This window comes from Agrilus planipennis, unplaced genomic scaffold (genome assembly GCF_000699045.2).
Source record: "Agrilus planipennis isolate EAB-ADULT unplaced genomic scaffold, Apla_2.0 scaffold28, whole genome shotgun sequence".
NCBI lineage: Eukaryota > Metazoa > Arthropoda > Insecta > Coleoptera > Buprestidae > Agrilus > Agrilus planipennis.
Genome location: NW_020438897.1, coordinates 1,244,860 through 1,265,625, shown reverse-complemented (window position 1 = coordinate 1,265,625; position 20,766 = coordinate 1,244,860). Strand labels below are relative to the sequence as shown.

The window sequence follows — 20,766 nt, the reverse complement described above, 5'->3', positions numbered from 1 at the left end:
TTTCCTGAAATTTAACTTTGTAGAACGGTAAATAAATTTTCTATGGAAGTTCAAAGTGTGTATACATTTTTTTGAAGCACCCTGTATATATTAACTGACGAATATCATACCCAGTCTCTGATTCTATAAATTAGTTGAAAATTTTCTTAATATGATTTATGATTACAGTTACATTAATTCACCGAATTAGTGCTAAAAAGGTACGCCAGTGTAAATTAATCCTTTATTAGAATTTGTAACACTACGAGCCCCGAAAATTAAAAAACTTTTCGGAAGTTAGTAAGTAGTAGTTTCTAAATAAAAGGTTCATGGGTCATTATTCTATTGATAATGTCAGGCTCAGATCGCGACTTCGGTCTCGTTGGATCTCTGGATCTCATCATCGCATTGTAGACAGTACTGACAGAATACAGACCCACTTTATTTGGTCTGTACTAAGTGACTGCGTATTGTGGAATTCAGAAATGTTCAACAAGATCCATAAGGATATCCACTTGTCGAACTGAATCCATTACTCTATTCGACAAAGTGTACTTACAATTAGTAAAATACTACAGACGGCGTATACCACGTTGTCTGGTAGTAACTTACCATTGCAGTTGTGATAACTTCGGTAGGTATACTGAAATAAAACCCGTTGAACTAGCAAGTTTTACTTCAAGAGAGGAACTCACCTTTGTTTTAACTTTAACAAATTCAACATCTGTCTTTCTACTGGGAAACATTGAAGTATGATAATTATTAGGAGCTCATAACGTGTTCAATTGGTAATGGATTTATCTCCGTTTTTGGATCGGCATAAATATTACAAATCACGTTAATCTAATATAATGTGGCTAAATGTATTCATGTTTCTTCGAGTAACTTGTTGCTTTTGTAGTTGGAACCGCATGCTTTTCATTGAAATGAAACACATCTAATTGGAGACCACTTTATGTACCAATCGAGTCGACAAGCTAAACAAATTATCTACGTAAGTTATTGACAGAGGTATTAATTAAAAGCAATATTAATACCATATTAATTAAACTTGGAATAAATTTCAGTATTAATGTTGCTTGTTCGATTTGATTGCACGATTTCTGATACCTACTATCCTCAAATACTCATAATATAATACTAGGGATGAACTAGGAATCAACACAATAAAGTAGCAATGTGAAGCTTTTTCCTTACTAGTCCCAATGTGTCAAAAACAGGTCGTATGATCCGCACTTTCTGCAGGCTCTTGAAACGACTTTTACCTAATTTATAGTTTACGAATAAATATGTAGTACAAAAACACAGAGTAAATTGAAAAAAAAATGCACAATAAACAATATATTTGCTGCAAATTCAAGAAAATTTACTGACTAATTAGCGGGCCAGAAAACAAATAAGTCGAACGTCAAAAACCTGCCACACTACAGTTATAATTCCTTTCGTTTCGTTCTGTTTCACACCTTTCTTTTTCCATATAGTTATACTAACATCTATTTGTGACCGAGCGGCATGGCCTAGAGGTTTAGACTATTGTTTAGCATTCGGGAGGACGCCGGTTCGATTCCGGGTCCGTCTGCCTTGGTCCAAGTTTTTCTGTGGTTTCCTAGGCAGTATTATGGTAATGTTGCAATAAAGTTCGCAAAAAAGCTTTCTCGTGCGGCAAGATAGACAGAAACTATCGTTCGTTATACAGAGTGTACTAAAAACCTTGTACCTAATTTGGTATGAGTAGAACATACATATATCTGCCAAAAAATATATATTGGTGCCAAATATGCGCGTACCATGTTAAAGTTGGTGTTCTAATTTTATTCCATAAATGCGCTTCGTTTTTTCGGTAAAAATTATTATGATATTCCAATTGAATATCAAATAATATAACGCAAATTTTATCAATTTTTGACCCTCCCTTAATCCCACTTAACAGGACCGTAACATCTGGATTTCTCTTGTATTATAATGTTTAATTTTTATGAATAAGTTTCAATCGCTTCTACTTCTGCCTCATCGTAAAGTTCAGCTTCGAAATAAGAATAAGCTAGTGTTCTTCATATAAGTATTATTGAAAGGCTTATTCAGCTGTTTTTTTATTGAAAATTTAAAACCTTGAACATGCTTACTTAAATTAAGTAAGAAATGTAATTTTTAACAGTACTACAATCCCTAACATCTCTTCCCTTCGGATAACAACAGATGCATTTTTCTTTTCACACTGAAATCACATCAGATCTGATTTAATATATAAATCAGGGTTGTTTAAAAGCCTTACTGTTGTCTTATGCATATTTTCTTTAATTACCGACATTGCTGCGCCGCAGCAGCATTAAGTTTGACCCCAGAAGTGAGTTACCAGACCGAATCGCCTGCTCATTAGCTAATTTCATTAAGAAAAGTAAAATTAATTAGGTACGTCTTTCGCAAGGAAGGGAAAAAGGATGCTATTAATAAAAAAAAGAGTGGATTGATTCAAGGTTTCTTATTTCTTCGGATTATGCGAATCGCGTGTGCAACATTAAAAAGAAACTTTGTTGAAGAATTATTCAAAAATAATTGCATCAACAGTAATAAGTCTAGCCGAAATGTATTAGTTAATATGGTTTTTTACTATTGTTACATAACATTATATTGATCTTTACTAAATTGTTTTACAAACTAATTTCTTAATTGATCCTTTAATTCAGAAAGTGCAAGATACCAAATAGACGAAATTATATTAGGTATTCTGTTTTTGAAATCAGTCATATATTTAGTGGAATTTCTTTATAAAAAGTAACACAGTTTTATAATAACATGGAAGTTGCTCATTAAGTTTTAAGACATCTAACTATAAATGCCATAATTTTAATTTGAATTTTACGGAATTAGTTACGATGGTACCTTCTAAATGCGTTTGGAGTGACTTTAAGAAAATCTACGATCCGTGAGAACAGCTCAGTATTTAAATAGAAATTGTTTGTGAAACAGTGAATTTCACTATTTGTTTTATGACCTTCGGGTAGTACCCACAAGATCTTGAATTGTTTTGCATTACTTTATATTAAAGTTAGTTTTTAAATAAGTATGCATGAGTACACAATGCGTATACTTCACTGATAAAACAGTTGATAAGTATAATTTGAGAACATCGATAACATTTCAATTTAATATTGCAAAATATGTCGATGTTTGCTAAGGAAATTGGATTACATAAGTCTGTTTGCTCTTATCATTTCCTCGAATTGTTAAAAACTGATCAAGCAGCTTCGTTCTTGTATAAGATAATCTGTTACATCAAGTAGGCACACGTATGGTTGCATCTACGTGTACAAAAATTATTTTAGTATGTACAAGGTCAAGTAGATCGAAACATTGACCTTGTACTGTAATTTGTACATGAATATAATAAGGAAGTTTTTTGTCAGAGTTGTTATTTTATATAGTCAGTGTATAAACATAAAGGTATGCAAACTCTGTAGCCACATAATATATGCTTACGTTATTTTGCATCCCTGAGGGGTAATAATTTGCTTATATTATATACATAAATAGCCAACTGATAATACATTAATGGTGATACTTTATACCTTGTAACAGATGAAGTAGATGAAGGGTCTCTTACATCAAGATGTAATTACTGCTGTTTTACAATAAATAAACAAATTTCATCTAAAAAAGTATATAAAACTATTGTATCTGTTTAAAGGGTTTTCTAACGTTTTAAATAATCTTTTTAATGACTTTAATAATATGATATCAATACAAATTTGTAGGCTTAGTGCTTCCCATTCATCCTCAAATAGTGAAGATGATAAAAGCTTCTGTTTCCTTAAAAGGATCATTGTTAGTTTTTAAGAAAATTCAGGACTTACGTATACGCATATTGAATTAATGTCAACAAAAAATCTTGAAGGAATAAAATCAGTAAAAATTTACCGATGATCTAATTCTACATTATGTATATTTCCTCAGAAACCCCCGAGTCATTTTTAATAGTTAACAACAGCAAATACCCAACTAAGAGAAATTGATTAAAATAGTTCATAAAACGTTCACTACTTGGTCTTTGTAAACGCTTTATTCACATTTGACTTAAAACTTAAATCAAGACATTCAACAATTTTGTTATTCAATTTTTGTTCTACGAATATTTTTCATGTAATCTCTATTAAAATTGATGTTCAAAATATGATCTCTAAGGAACCGTTTATACTAAAGAGTGATAAGCGGTGGACGAAGAGCGATTGACGCTGAGCGTTACAGCGATGACATGTCTACACTAAAAAGTGGCGATATCATCAGGTCGACAATTCTTCCTCTACTCTTTCCTATCTTGAGCTAATCTTCGCGTTTTCCTAAAACTAGAGCATTCCACATCCTTAACTATTTATGAACAGTAATCTAATCTAGATCTACCTCTACTCTCTTGACTCCTGTTTCTGCTTTCAGTATATCTCTAACTAGTCCTTTATACTTAAGAAGGTCTCTTACCATCCTATCTCGCCTACTTTTTATTGACTTCCGCAGAGTCCTCTGTTTTCCTATTTTTTCTAATACCTCTTTATTTCTAACCCTCTCTATCCACGTTACCCTCATCATTCGAACGCTTCTAACCTTTTACCCGTACAGTGCCGCTCTCCAAACATACATCTTTAACAATCTTTTTCGAATTTTTAGATTAACCGTTCGTGACCAAAGAAATGACTTCTTTTTGTTAAAGCCTACTCCAACCGCACTATCCTCTGTTTTATATCTCTACTGCTCCTTTCATCCTGGGTTATCTGACTTTCTAGATATAGAATGTTGAATGAATGAATTTTTTCGAATGGTAATAACAATTGTTTTTGCTACACTACTTACTTATCAGATAATTAATATTATTTCTTTATTTCTAAGAAAAAGCGAATGGATTAATTAATTGTCATGTTTCAAATATAAAGTAAAGTGTGCTGATGGTAACAAAAATTTTAGTTGAACATACGCTAGAAAGATTAACCTGGTTTTAGTTTAAAACAAACGAAACTTACAGTACGATTTTCAATATTTTTAACTGCAATTAGTTGTTTCATAGGACAGCGTGACTAATTGATTAACAGGCTAAACAATGAAACCGGAAGGATGCAGACTGTGATAGTATCATATTTGGTATTTGACTGTTATTTGAAAACACTAATGGAAGCAAAATGTATGATTACATGATTGTGTACCAATTACATCAAACCACGTAAAAAGATCAATTACCGCGACCGTGTGCATGTTTCACTCACCGCTAGATTCACGTTAGATAAGGTCTTATTCGAACTAAGTGTATTTATTTTTAAAAATTCTCTGAAAATATGTAATGTATTTGCTTAGATTAATTAATTAATTTGCTACATTCCGCCTAGGCGGCATTGAAACCAGTGCTAATTTCAAAAACGACTAACTAAAACTTATTATGTATTGTATTTATCATTAATTTACACTTAAGAAAATGGTCACCATCAATTTGGATTGAAAGGGGTTCAGCCATTTTTAGGATTGACTCGTATATGCAGACAGACAAAAAATTTTTAATAACATATACAAATAATCATATAAACTTAGAGAAGGTAGTTATTTTGTTATTAAAAACAGACAGTTCAAATTTATTTATATCTATAGATGCATGGGTAATTATTATAAATTTTCGAAATTGTAAATTACGTATCAATAGGCAATACAATGTCTTCTTCACCCTGTATGTACCGGTAACCACATCGTTTTTATTTATTTCCGGTTAACATAAAAATATTATAGAAGATTAGTTACTTTTAATAATATAATAAACCAGAGTAATAAGTACAAACTGATATCCAGCAACCATTTAGAATTCATTCGAAATTTTCTTTCATTTTAAGTATAAAAATTAATAAATTTCGCGGATGTGTAAATGAAAGTCGCAAAATTTATTGAGTGAAATTCCAAGTATTATAAAATCATTATCAAGTGAAGTACCTACTTAATTGAAAAATGCGTCGTTTTTTTTTTAAAAAATGAGTAATCGTAAATCATGTGATAATTGCTTTTCTAAGAACCTGATGCTGATAAAAATTAATTTAGAAACTGAAAAAAGTACTGTATTTCCTTATCTTTCATTGGTGTTCATCACTAATGTAGTGGCAATTATACTCCACAATAAAAATTAAATGTTCTTGAATAATTAACTTCAATTATTGCAAACCATTGTTATAAACCGTGAGGGGTTATTTCAACTTGTTAGCGTTAGAGGGTAGTAATAAATAATTTATAATATTTAATATATCGAACGAGATAGGATCAAATGGGATTGATAAAAAAGTAGAATGAAGTATACGATGCATTTTCGTCTGAGCGTGTAGATTCCTAGACCGGCTCTGTAATTTTTATTCCATATACATCGCAAGTTATGGCGCATTACCGGTCTTTTAAATGCGGAGTACAATATCGTCAAGAGCCCGCCGGCCCGAAAAAGGTTAAATATGGGTATAATATGGTAAAAAGGCATTGCGAAGAATTCGACCAGAGGCTTCCAATAAACCAGGCGATCTATCAGCACGTCTCGCACGTAATATTAACTCATTTTCGACAAGGGCTTCTGGAAGCCATGTGCTCCAAATCATACGGTAGGATGACACAAAACAAAACCCGCTTTTTTCGGCTTTTGTCTACACAGAACCGTTTTCATCGTAGACCAGATTTCGCGGAATACGCTTATTTAATAAAAATAAAACAATTCGAAGTGGTCTGTATTCTGTCGAAACTGCCAGACGCGGATCGCGATTTCGATCTTTTTGGATCTCATCAGCGCGTCGCAGACGGCACTGACAAAAGACAGACCAACTTTTACCTGTTGTCTTAACAGCGCGTTTTAGAAAATACCCCAAATGGCGCACTAAACGCCATCTGTAGTACGATGCTACATTTTAGGATTACGTATGCTCCAACAAGGTCCATTTGTATGGATATCTACTTGCTGAAACGAATCCCGGCGTAGCTAACCTCAACGTGATAGGCACGTTACCATAATCGAATAAAACAATTCGAAGTGGTCTGTATTCCGTCGAAACTGCCAGACGCGGATCGCGATTTCGATCTTTTTGCTACGCCGGGATTCGTTTTAGCAAGTAGATATCCATATATTTAAATAGACCTGTTGGAGCATACGTAATCTTAAAATGTAGCATCGTACTACAGATGGCGTTTACCGCGCCATTTGTGGTATTTTCTAAAACGCTTATTTAAATTATATGGTTACTTAAAGAACGACTAATAAACATTGTGGTTGTGCAAAATTATAACTTGTCTTTATGATTTCTTGTATTGTAATCATTAAGGGTCATCAAGGTTTATTAATATAAATTGTTTTGACGCGCTTCATTCATCAGCAACCTGAGTGTAATTACAATATAGTACACAGCACGTTGTGGCAATGAATAGAACGATAGTCACGAGAGCATTTTTGTTTTTCAGTCTAATATATATACACAAAACTACCGAAAAAATACTTTTCTGTCTTGATCAAAAAAATTAAACATTTAAAAAAATTGACAGGACTACGAAAAACTTAGACAGGACGAATTCCAAACCGCCTAGAGGCCTTAAGTTTATTAACTGAAATTACAGTATTACTTCAATAGAATTTCACGAAGGCTATTTTCAAGTTAATTTCTACAGTAGTTATAGATTAAATAGTTTCAAAAATTTATTGGCTACAAACTGGTCAAATGAAAAACCATCGTCATCAAGGTGGAGAAAATTTTTAGCAGCAGCATTCTTATTTTGTGTGTGATCAAAACGGTCCCATCGAAATTTGGAATCAGCCAATCTTCTTTTGAAGTCACTTCCACGTTGGACGTATTTAAAAGATTACCTTTCTAAACAATCGTGAACTAACTCCTTCTTTATGGTATTCGTATCTATTTCAAATGGTTTAAGTACCTAATTACATATTTGAAAATGATGGAGTTAGATGATAAACAGATAAACTTCATCAATTCCAATCGATTGATGTTTCTAAAAAATACCAGGACTATACTATTGGTATGACTAAATTTTTGGATATTCTGTCTGGGTTCAATTTTAGAGTTTCATGATCCTTTTGAACGATAAGCATCAGTTGATAAACTGCTGTACAGATTTGTGATTGTTCCCGCAATATAGTGTGTATATATGGGTATACATCACGAATAATAAATTTGGATGCCTGCTACCGGCCATTGTCGAAAACATTGAAGCTCCTTACATTATGATGGGCCCGATGAGTTTTTTTTTTCTTTTGCATGCGACACATAGTCGGTTCACCCTTCAGCTGTCCATCTGCGGAAGTTCGTTAGAATCCCCGTTAATCTGAACCCGCGGTTATCTGCGATCGCATCAGAGATAGACGCAGCCATTGTGGCTGCTTGACAAGATGGCCGCCGCCAGGTGAGGGGTTAAATCACCTCCCTAAATACACAGCGGGATAGCCTGCATGAACAATTTATTTATTACTTACACGACACTCGACGGACCCTACCTATCTACTACGACTACCTACGTCCTCTCTCGACGTGAACATCGGAGGGTAGATATATTATAGGTACGTGTGCATACATGTGTTTTACGCAGATGTTACCAATACATCTACCCTCGTTGTTTCCTTTTTTTTTTTAGTGTGTACTTAATATCAGTGGGACGTTTAAAATTTGACTGGTAAAATTCAACAAATGGATAATTGAGACCTTTCTTTAGGTAGATTCTTACGCTTGGGTTAATCCATGTTTTTGCAAATGACAAAATTAACAATAAAAGTTGTTTTATAATGCGTTTTTAAGAAGGGTGAAGCAGCCATTCTCTAGCCTCTAGCCTGAAGTGTTGTTGTTGTATGTTGATTATATGGCATTAAGGCATTTTAAAATTTAGGCATACGATTACTAACTTGGAAGAACCAGGACTACATTAAAAAGGTTTTAGATGCAATTACCAATATTAAATTCATTCAGTATGATGATGCTTTCATTACAGAAAAATTATCAAATCCTTTTTTTTTCTCAGGAGATACATTTATTGAATACATCCAAATTGTTTGCTTAAAATTGCAACCTAGAGCTAACCACTCAGGTAATAGATTAATTTTATGTTCATCTAAACAGCGGAAATAATAATAATCACGGAAACAGATTTAGGAATCATTAAAAACCAGTCGAAAGTAGGTTAGGGTGGTGAGGCGAGTGACCGGTTTCACTCATTCTAATGGTTTCTCTGCTATTTTCTTAATTTCCTCATAATTAATAAAGTAGACAAATAATGTTATTATTAATCAACCATTTTCTTAAAGATTGTTTCAATCATTTTAACTAATTAATTTTTATGGAGTATTTATTTATTTATTTAAAGATGCCAAGATAAGGAAGTTAATAAATCTAATAAACTTTAAGAATTGTTGCATCATTTAATTAGTTTTCTTCATATTTTGCGTATATAAATTAAAAATGTTCGATCTTCTTATCATCCGATAAAGCATCCTGCGAAAGGTGATTGTATTATGTACTGCACGTGTATGTGCACATACGTAGATAAATAGTTATCATTGAATGATACAAACGTAAGTGATTAAATATAAATATGAAATAGCATCTTGTAATAATATCTAATACTTATACACATTTATAATTAATGTCAGCGGATGCTATATTATTTTTTGTAAGAGTAAAATCGAACTTATGGCTTTAATCGTAAATCATTAATTCGATTTAATGGTTTTAGGTTCTGTTAATGTACCTTCAATTATTCAAGTCCGCACAAGTGCCCGCATTTCAAATACATAAACTGAACATACGTTACTAAATCATTTCACTGATTTAATTAAATTAAAATTATTTCTTGCTTGAAACTGACAGTAATCACGTAGTACATATATTATATAATATTTACTGCATTTGTATTGATATTACGCTAAGGCTAACTGCTTCTTTGCATATCATCATCATCATAAGGTCGTCAGTCCTAAGACTGGTTGGACACGTACCTCCACTCTTTCCTATCCTCAGCTAAACTTCGCATTTCCCTAAAACTAGAACAACCCATATCTTTAACTATTTGCGAACAGTAATCTAACCTAGGTCTACCTCTACCCCTTCTAACTCCTGCTTCTGCTTCTAATATGCCTCTGACTAGACCTTCATGCCTGAGAAGGTGTCCTACCAATCTATCTCGCCTATTTTTTTATGGACTTCCTTAGAGTCTTCTGTTCTCCTATTCTTTCTAATACCTCTTCATTTCTAACCTTTTCTTTTCCGACGCGCCCACTGTCCATGTTTTGCACCCGTACAACGCCGCGCTCCAAACATACACCTTTAACATTTTCTTTGCATATATTATAAATTTAATCTTTTGAAAATGAAGCAAGTACAAGTTTTGAACGGATTTCCACTTTTCAGTAAGGCATTAAAAAGGTTTTGTTATTGACAAATCTTCTATGACTATGACTTCTCATAGATGTATTAATTAAAGAGCCTATTGGAAATTGTCTACTACGTACTAAAAACCCTCTCTGCAAGAATAGTTATACGGTGTTAAGTAGAAGCTCGATATTTATTATTCTTTATGTGATAGTTATTTCCGTTGTTGTTTCAGCGTCAAGGATGTCTTCAGCAGCGAGTCAAGTGTGCCGGCCGCATTTTCACGCGCCGCTCCATCCATGGCTTTCGGCAGAAAGCACGAAGCCCTTGGCGCATTCGAGTCCTTGGGTGCCGTTCGGCGGGGGCGCTGGCGATCCGGAAAAGTCGCAATCGCCCTCGTCGATGGCCGGAGGAGCACAACCGCATAACATTTTCTCATTTCCACCAACGCCACCTAAAGACAGTACGCCTGATTCCGTCGTAGTACCCACCACCCCAGGTGCAGCGGGTTCTTCGGCCGCCGATTACCAAAACGCCGTTGCGGCGGCAATGGGCGCTTTCATGCACGGAGGAGGCGACAACCACCACCATCAGCAGCAGAGCTGTGCACTGGATGTGAAGCCTTCGGCGACGTCCGCAGCGAGCAATAAGCAGCGTGAAGGTAGTGAATATGAAACAACCGGAACTGCCTCGTCGGGCATGTTCAATGGTAACTTTGATAGCTCGTACGGGTCGTCCGCGTATGGCCACGGTATTCACGGGGCGGCGGCGTATTCGCCGCACCATCATGCAGCCGCAGCTGCGGCAGCCGCGGCCGCGGCGGCCGCTGCGGCCGCGCATCAGGGCCACCACGGCAAGCAGAACGGCGGCCTCGTGACGACGCAGGGTGGCGCTCAGTCGCCGAACAAACCACGGAATAAGTCGAGAACGAGCGCCGGTAAGAACAGTAATTATGACGACAAACACTAAAATAAATTCATGCTGAAGGGAGACAACGTTTATAACGTTCATTAACCACCACACTTGGTGATCACAACCTCCAAAATTAGGTCAAAACATTCTAAATTGAAAACGAAATGCAAGTTCTATCTCATTCTACGATATTTCAAACCCAAGGAACGGTCAAAATTTATTCCAATAAAAACATTATCCATAATCTACAGTTATAATGTTTCTAAAATCTACTAATTTCTGGTCACGTTTTGGATGTTGTGGGAAAAGTGTTGGATTAGGCCAACGTTTCGTCGATGTTCTTACTTGTTCACCTTTTGATACATATATCTATTCGGTACTTATAACTATCTTTCTATTGGTCGTCATCGGGGTGTCATAAGAGATTATCCTTCCAGNTTCTGGTCACGTTTTGGATGTTGTGGGAAAAGTGTTGGATTAGGCCAACGTTTCGTCGATGTTCTTACTTGTTCACCTTTTGATACATATATCTATTCGGTACTTATAACTATCTTTCTATTGGTCGTCATCGGGGTGTCATAAGAGATTATCCTTCCAGGTTTTTTTTAACCAAATCACCTCATTTGATGAGTAGAGCAATTTGTCACTCTTTCTATCATCTTTTATTGCTCCTATTTGGATGAAATTTTAAAAAAAAATCCATAAATAAAGAGATCATTAACATATCTGCAAGATTATTTAAAATTGTAAATAGAAACTTGATGAAAATTTAGTAGGTATGCAAAATAATAAGAGACATCCTGATGGCGCATCATAATACTAATCAAAAAACTTCTTTAGTCTAAATCAACATTTGAAATTTAAAACATTGTATATCGGCATATAAACAAAATAGAAAAGGATCCGTTGAAAAGTCGGTATTTATATAGAACGATTTATTGTATAAAGGAATTTGATATCACTAATATTTGCGATGACCTTTTGGTTAATTTTCGCATAAGATTGTTAATTTTTCCCATTTAAAGCATTTTAAGTTGATTTAAGGACAATTTTATTCTAATCAGAATATTCATATGAAGCCGATCTCATCTTCTGATATAATACATATATTACCTTCCAGATATCACCTTAATTTTCAAATGCAATTAAATAATTGTCTAAATAATTTGACTAAATTTTCAATATTAACAACGACGGTCGACGTTAATTACCTTTTAAAATGTGCTTAGTTTCAGGTTTCATTTCATTTAATTTTTTCTTTTTCCATTTTTTTTAAGGCATACGTTAGGGCTGCCACCTCAAAATGCACATAAACAATGTTCAGTATATTATTATAATTATCATTAAATTTAAAATCGTATTTGGTATTTTTTTACAGTTTTCAAGTAAAACTTTTTCGCTCAAACTTAGTAATAAACATAAAATTCGCTACAATTTATGTTATAATATATTCTTACACATACCTCGGCTTTTACTACCGAAGTACTTAAATTATTTCTCTTTTCAGTCCACAAGTTATTCATAATTGAAAAATTTCTCTCAACAAACTTACAGGTATTAGCAATGATTTTCTAACTAACTTCACCAAATCATTTAATTGAAGTGAATCCAATCTCTGACATCTTTTTTTGTCAGTAGGGATATCCATATCAGTTATTTTAATTTTTACAAAAAAATGTTTTTATGGTAATCGGGAGTTGTAAATTAAAATCGGGAAGTTTTACGATTTCGGAAGTTCCCCGATCAAATCGAGAGAGGTGGCAACCCTAGCTACGTACCGATTAATCTATTATAAATTTCCCAAATTATAGAAATCCAAATAATTTTACTAATTAATAACTACGTATGTGTTTTTGACTTTAATTTAATTTATTTTATGGTTTGTTTTTCTTTGCTTTGGGTTCTTCTTTTTATTTTATACTCATCTCTATTAAGCATTGTTTTACTTTACAAACTGTTTCACTTAATTGCTTTACTGTCACACCATCAGCTTCAGGTTGCGATATTAACCATCACTAATTGCGCCAGCACAAAATCGTCTCGTAAATATTGCCTAAAAATATTGTTAATTCGCCCTACCTTCGTAAAATATACAGTACCTACAAGTGAATTATTAATTGTTAAAAGTGACATATACTAGGTGTACGAAATGCAACAGAATAAACTGCGATAAAAAGCTAACTTTAAATAAATTAATTCAGTTGCGTCAGAAATTGTGTGATAATAAATCCTGAAATGATTGACATCGAAGTCTGGACATGTTTATTTTAAAAATGCGTTTTGATGAATATTTAAAAATTAAATATATTTTAAAATACTTTTAAATGTTGTCGAAATATTTTGCTAAGTGACGGAAGACCACTTTTATTTGAATATTTGCTTTCCGAGTTTTCTGATGTGTTCATTCAAACAAAAAGTGCAGGTTTCCAGGTGCTTTACATGTTTCCGGTTTCACACATCTTGCTTATTGCATAAGGAACAATACGAACCTCAATATTCTCCGTAGCAAATCGCAGGAAATCAGCGATATGTTACTTTTTATTACACAAAATTGGAATCATGCGAGATAACTTCACGAATTACACACATCGCTCTTTTTTAAGTATAATCCAAAACGGAAAGACGTGAATGAATTGCCTAATTCTACTATTATGTTTCAAAGCTTTATAAATTACACAATCCTTTTTATAATTAAATGTGTCCTTAAAAAAAGGGTGCGAAACGTTGGCGTGCTTATGAAAAATTGTGTTTTGCTCTCCGTCCCGAGCTGAGTAGCAGACCAAATGAATTCTCTAGACAAAGGCTAAGCGCGTTGCGATACTCTTTATAATATTGAACTGGACCACATGAGGTGGTTCTGCGAATTGCTTCGAAAATCCTCATTTCTTTCTTCTATACTTATTTGTATGCATAAAGCCGCAAATGTAGACATACCAGTGAGCTGCATTTAACGCAATTAACATCAAATTATTAGAAATTTTTTCAATAATACTCAATAAATAATCAAAAGCTGAAAGGTGTCTTCCAACTTTCAAAGTAATCAAGACCTTACTCCGAAATTCGATGTTGGAAAATCGTTTGACAGCTATATCGATGCTTTCCATTGAAAAATTATTTATATTACTTATTTTTCGATAGTTATCGGTTGCTATTATTGTTATCGATATATCGATATCTATCGATATTTTTGCCCAGCACTACTCCCTACTAATAATACGAGGGTGGATTGATAAGTTTCCGGCCTGACCAAGAAAAACAAGGTTTTTAAAAATTTTTTTTTTTTATTTCTCAACATAATCTCCTCCAAGGCTGATACATTTCTCATAGCGGTGTTCCAGTCTATTAATGCCATCTCTATAGACTGATTCGTCAAGCTCCTCAAAATAACCATTTACAGCTTCGATTACTTCTTCATTGTCCGCAAATCTCTTACCGCCAAGCCATTTTTTGAGATTAGGGAACAGAAAATAGTCACTCGGGGCTAGGTCTGGAGAGTAAGGAGGGTGCGGCATCAATTCAAACTTTAGATCGTTGATTTTAGCCGTCGCAACGATTGACGTGTGCGCTGGTGCGTTATCGTGATGAAACAAGATTTTTTTCTTCGCCAGATGAGGTCGTTTAATTTTCACCTCGTGGCTCAAACGTTGCAATAAGTCTGCGTAGTATTGACCAGTGATAGTATTACCCTTTGCAAGGTAATCAATGTATATAATACCTCTTGCATCCCAAAAAACAGTAGCCATAACCTTGTTCGCCGAAAAAATTGTTTTTGCCTTCTTTGGAGTTGGTTCCCCTGGTCCAATCCACTGTTTAGACTGTTCTTTGGTTTCAGGAGTGTAGTGGTGGACCCACGTTTCGTCAACGGTTACGAATCGACGCAAAAATTCGCTTGGATTACGCTTATACAATGACAAATTTGCGGTAGAAATGTTTTTTCGAATCAATTTTTGGTCGACTGTTAGCAAACGCGGCACCCATCTTGCACAGAGCTTTTCCATATGCAAATGTTGGTGCAAAATATGTTGCACACGTTCATATGACATCTTACAGGTCTCAGCTATCTCACGCACTTTCAATCTGCGGTCTCCCAGCACTATTTGATGAATTTTTTCGATCATATCTGGAGTTGTGACCTCAACGGGGCGTCCTGAGCGAGGCCCATCAGAGGTGCTCACACGACCCTTTTTAAACTCGGAAACCCACTGCTTAACGGTTGAATATGACGGGGAGGATGTCCCCAGTGTTGAGTCCATCTCTTTTTTAATTTCCTTCGGCGTTAACCCCTTCAAATAAAAGTATTTGATGACAGCACGATTTTCCTGCTTTTCCATTTTTACGAAAACCACAGAGGCGTCTTGTTCAGCGTGCTGTCAAACCTACACTAGCAAGGAGATCGGGCTGAAACTATAGCTACAAGCTATCCAAGGATGGTACTATAGAATGTCACCTCAAGGTAGGCCTAGTGGCGTCATCTCTTGGTTAGGCCGGAAACATATCAATCCACCCTCGTAAAAGACAATTGGATTTTCTCAAAGTTACCTGCTTCCAAAGGATACAAAAGATTATTATAGAAAATAATGTAATGTACAATTCGAATGGACTTATTTAAATGTTTTGGAATACAAAAAGAATAGATCCTAAGAATAAGAAGTTGACACAATGGTTTAATATTTATTCATGACGGAAAAAAGCCATTTCAAGGATTGAGAACGCCGAATTAGAGCAATGGCAAAACGCAGTGGGTATCCGTGTTCTCTTTCATTCGCTCCCGCTGATTTTGCATAATAATAATGGTAATAATAATAATACTACGGTGACCTGATTAGGTCAGCTGCTCCGGGAGATGATGATCACGACGCTGCGCTGGTACAACATGAGAATGAGAAGGATTATAAAGTAGGTGCTTGTGAGTTGGCTGCTTTGTTTCCAATTTCAGTTTTAGTTCGTTGTACGTACTTCGCAAGTAGAATGCGGGCTGGAAGACAATAGTTTCCAAGTTGCGCCATCGCTAATTGGACCCGAACTCCTCTCTTGCCCGTGCAACAACACACGGACGGACGGCATTGCACGGCACCCCTGTGCTCGATGGCTTTCTTTCCCACACGCGGTTCCCGTGAAGGTCAGTTTGCAAACAAAAGACACAGAACACGGAGCTGTTACTCATTAGGCAGTCACTTTTGGTTTCGTCGAGATTTTTAATTAATATTCATCACGCACGGCGATCGCAGCAGCAAAATGGCGGAGCTCGAACAACACAACGCAAGTACCGAAGCAATCACGGTCAATGGTTGGAAATAACGATACGAATGGGAATTGTTCTTTTGAAAGGAAGTAGACACCATTGCTCAATCGTTCTGCAATTTCAAACAAAATGAAATTCTCGCGGCGCTTTTGTTTCTACGAATTGACGAGATGGTTCGGTATAAATTAACGTTTCGTCTCCTTTTTCTTCTTATTAACCTTTTTACATCACTTAATTAATGCCGAAATGCTTACAATTAAGTGTTAGTATAATCCTATTGTTCATTTTTTTTTTTTAATATAAGTAAGTCATGTTTCATCAATTTGTGAAATAATAAAATATGAAGATTGGAAAAACTTTGGCGGTTGTTGTAGAAAAAACAAAATAGCTCAAAATCCCAACGCCAAAACACGACACTGTAGTTCTCCGAAGCAACTGTGAACTTCAGCCCCTGAAGATAGGTAACCTTGTTGTCGAAAAGTGCTTCGGACAACTAGAGCGTCGTGTTTTGGCGTTGGGGTTTTGAGCTATTTTGTTTGTTCTTGTGAAATAACCTTAAGGTATAAGTAGATGTATGTCTTCGTGGAGTTTTTTACAAACTTTTTTAAGTTCTACAACGTTTCTGAGTGTATTTTTGCATGTACCTCTTGCATTCATCCGCTTGATCGTTTTATAGGCAATTTACGTGGTAAAATTGGTTTCCATTTAATTACAAGAAATACATATCCACTCTGAAGTTTCATTCTAAATTTTGGTGAAAGAATTTTTGAAATCGGACGAGTAGTTTTGCAGATTACTTACCCTCCTACATCCGAACATACAAACTTTACCTCTTTGTAATAATACTGTGGTGTAGATTGCTTCTGTTTGTATAAATTTCTCAGCAAGTAATCGTGTTCTCTACATAGGTATATGTTATTTTCCTTTTATAAAGTATTTAAATATTTTTGACACCCTCTCTCTCCTCTCAAGTCATCGTTTTACTTATGGGACCTAATTTAACGATAAATTACTTTTATTTAATTAATTCTTGTTCTTTTCCACTTTTATCACACAAAAACGTAAACGTATAAAAAGTCGAATTGTAATTAAATGCTTCATCACTAAAAGAATTAAAATCGAAGTTGTTAAGTTATGTATATAACAAAATTATCAAAATGATTGATGTACATTATTGTGTAATGTTCAAATATTTGAAAAGAAAATGCTTTATTAGTTAAGGAAACACTTTATATCCACTTTGATAATAACCCTTTTGGTGCCGAAGCTTTTTATTACAATCCTTAGAGGATAGCCATCACTTACTTTTTTCTTTACATCTAAGTATGTTTCTTGGTGGAATATCATTACGTCTTTTTTCAAATTTTTCTTCTATTCCTTTTGTTGATATTCCTCTGGTTTGCGTTTCGTAGTTGTTGTTTTCCGAAATTTACACAAAACATTGAAATTCGAAGGCATTAGTAATTTGTTACCTGCTTATATTTATGTAGAAATCAGAGCTAATAGGGTTTTTTATTGATTACACCGACGCTTCGCCCTAGTTGGAGGGCTTTTCAAGGCTACGAACATTGTACATATTAGGAACATGATAATATTTCGAAACTTCCTACATTATCTTTAATGTTATGATGAAAAAACAATTCCAAATAATACGGTGTATGTTTCAACATAAAAAAGACCCAAGCAAGTTTATAAAATTCCAAGTATTAACTTTTGTAAAATTGTAAAGATTTATATTACTTTAAGAGGGATAAATATGTTATGAAGTGGAGAAAAGTGTTTGAGAGTGGTCGAATTCGACTTGAACTATATTTGCAATCTTACAGAATTCGATTATTTAAAATTGCATGATTGTGACATCTCTTCTTATGAAAGTAATTTATTCCAAATTTAATAATTTACCTCCCATAAGCATCAATTGTTTTAAATTTTATCCTGTAATACCCTTGTAATAATAAGTAATTATCATAACAACCCCATCATTACTTTCAAAAGTTGCATAACCAACTGGTCCTTTCTATCTGCCGTTTAACCGTAAAATTTTGAGTGAACAACCCTCTGAAACCATACCTGAAGCAAAACGGCTCGTTAATCTGGTCCATTTTAAGGAAATAAATAGGTAAGTTCACCCCAATTTCACAGTCAAAATATGTGTCGAACCGATGTTGTGTAAAATTGATCAGATCCTGTTGTTGTTGGCCGCGGGGTAGCTCGGAACAGTCGTGGAGAAGGGTGGTTGACTTGATACACTGTGAAAATCGATTAGAACCTATAGCCATTTACTTTCGTTCGGTAATGTTTGCTTTGTTAAATCGTTCAAATCGTTAGGGATGTTTAGGGGTTGCGACAGGTGATTCGGAAGAAAACATTAACTGACGCATAAACGTGTTTTCGAAAGAATTTCTTCGGAGAAACGTTAATTGGGATCTTCAGATCAACGTAATAAATATTGCTTACAGTTAATTTTGTCGACATTAACGAACCGAGATTTCTATATGTTACGATCAGGCGGCCGCAGTTGACGTGCCAACAGTTTTAGGAACATTTTAAGTCACTAACCAGAAGCAGTTACAACAAAGTCAACAACAATAAATTAGAATCAAATCAAAATAAACAACGGTCAAACTCTTTTGTTTCAAGTATTTGTTAGAAAACAGTTACAATTGTTTCGACTGAAAGCCCGAAAGCTCATTATCAAAGAAACAATTTAAGTAGCTTTGCTGCCCCTTTGATAATGACCTTTCTGTCGAAGTCATTGTAAAATATTTCTAAGTCGTTGTTTCTGATTTGATTCTATTTAATACGTTTCACTACTATTGGACCATGAATAGGNTTGGAGGGCTTTTCAAGGCTACGAACATTGTACATATTAGGAACATGATAATATTTCGAAACTTCCTACATTATCTTTAATGTTATGATGAAAAAACAATTCCAAATAATACGGTGTATGTTTCAACATAAAAAAGACCCAAGCAAGTTTATAAAATTCCAAGTATTATCATGTTTCTAATATGTTTAACGTTTATAAAATTGTAATAAAGATTTATATTACTTTAAGAGGGATAAATATGTTATGAAGTGGAGAAAAGTGTTTGATAGTTGTCGAATTCGACTTGAAGCATATCTTCAATGTTACAGATTACGATTATTCAAAATTGTGTGATTGTCACATCTCCCTTTATGAAAGTAACTTATTCTAACTTTGATAATTCGCCTCCCATAAGCATCAATTGTTTTAAATTTTATCCTGTAATACCCTTGTAATAATAAGTAATTATCATAACAAACCCATCATTACTTTCAAAAGTTGCATAACCAACTGGTCCTTTCTATCTGCCGATTAACCGTAAAATTTTGAGTGAACAACCCTCTGAAACCATACCTGAAGCAAAACGGCTCGTTAATCTGGCCCATTTTAAGGAAATAAATAGGTAAGTTCACCCCAATTTCACAGTCAAAATATGTGTCGAACCGATGTTGTGTAAAATTGATCAGATCCTGTTGTTGTTGGCCGCGGGGTAGCTCGGAACAGTCGTGGAGAAGGGTGGTTGACTTGATACACTGTGAAAATCGATTAGAACCTATAGCCATTTACTTTCGTTCGGTAATGTTTGCTTTGTTAAATCGTTCAAATCGTTAGGGATGTTTAGGGGTTGCGACAGGTGATTCGGAAGAAACAATTTTAACTGACGCATAAACGTGTTTTCGAAAGAATTTCTTCGGAGAAACGTTAATTGGGATCTTCAGATCAACGTAATAAATATTGCTTACAGTTAATTTTGTCGACATTAACGAACCGAGATTTCTATATGTTACGATCAGGCGGCCGCAGTTGACGTGCCAACAGTTTTAGGAACATTTTAAGTCACTAACCAGAAGCAGTTACAACAAAGTCAACAACAATAAATTAGAATCAAATCAAAATAAACAACGGTCAAACTCTTTTGTTTCAAGTATTTGTTAGAAAACAGTTACAATTGTTTCGACTGAAAGCCCGAAAGCTCATTATCAAAGAAACAATTTAAGTAGCTTTGCTGCCCCTTTGATAATGACCTTTCTGTCGAAGTCATTGTAAAATATTTCTAAGTCGTTGTTTCTGATTTGATTCTATTTAATACGTTTCACTACTATTGGACCATGAATAGGTTTTGTTAATTTAAAAATAATAAATTAAATAAGCTTTAATAAACAAAGGGAATTCGAATTAAGGTCACCTGCTAGAAACGGAGGGGTAGAGGTAGACCCAGATTAGATTACTGTTCGCAATTAGTT

At 34.5% G+C, this 20,766-nt stretch overlaps 1 protein-coding gene across 6 annotated transcripts in view; it reads left to right on the top strand.

The window, feature by feature from the left end:
- Nucleotides 1-20,766, top strand: part of LOC108744567 (GATA-binding factor C-like) — a 131,817-nt gene that overhangs the window by 46,434 nt on the left and 64,617 nt on the right. For 5 of the 6 annotated variants that reach the window (XM_018480413.2, XM_018480415.2, XM_018480416.2 and 2 more), the window contains one exon: nt 10,573-11,274. In XM_018480413.2, coding sequence (XP_018335915.1) covers nt 10,573-11,274 — 702 coding nt within the window. The remainder of the gene's footprint in view (nt 1-10,572; nt 11,275-20,766) is intronic. The other variant, XM_018480417.2, reaches the window with a different exon arrangement.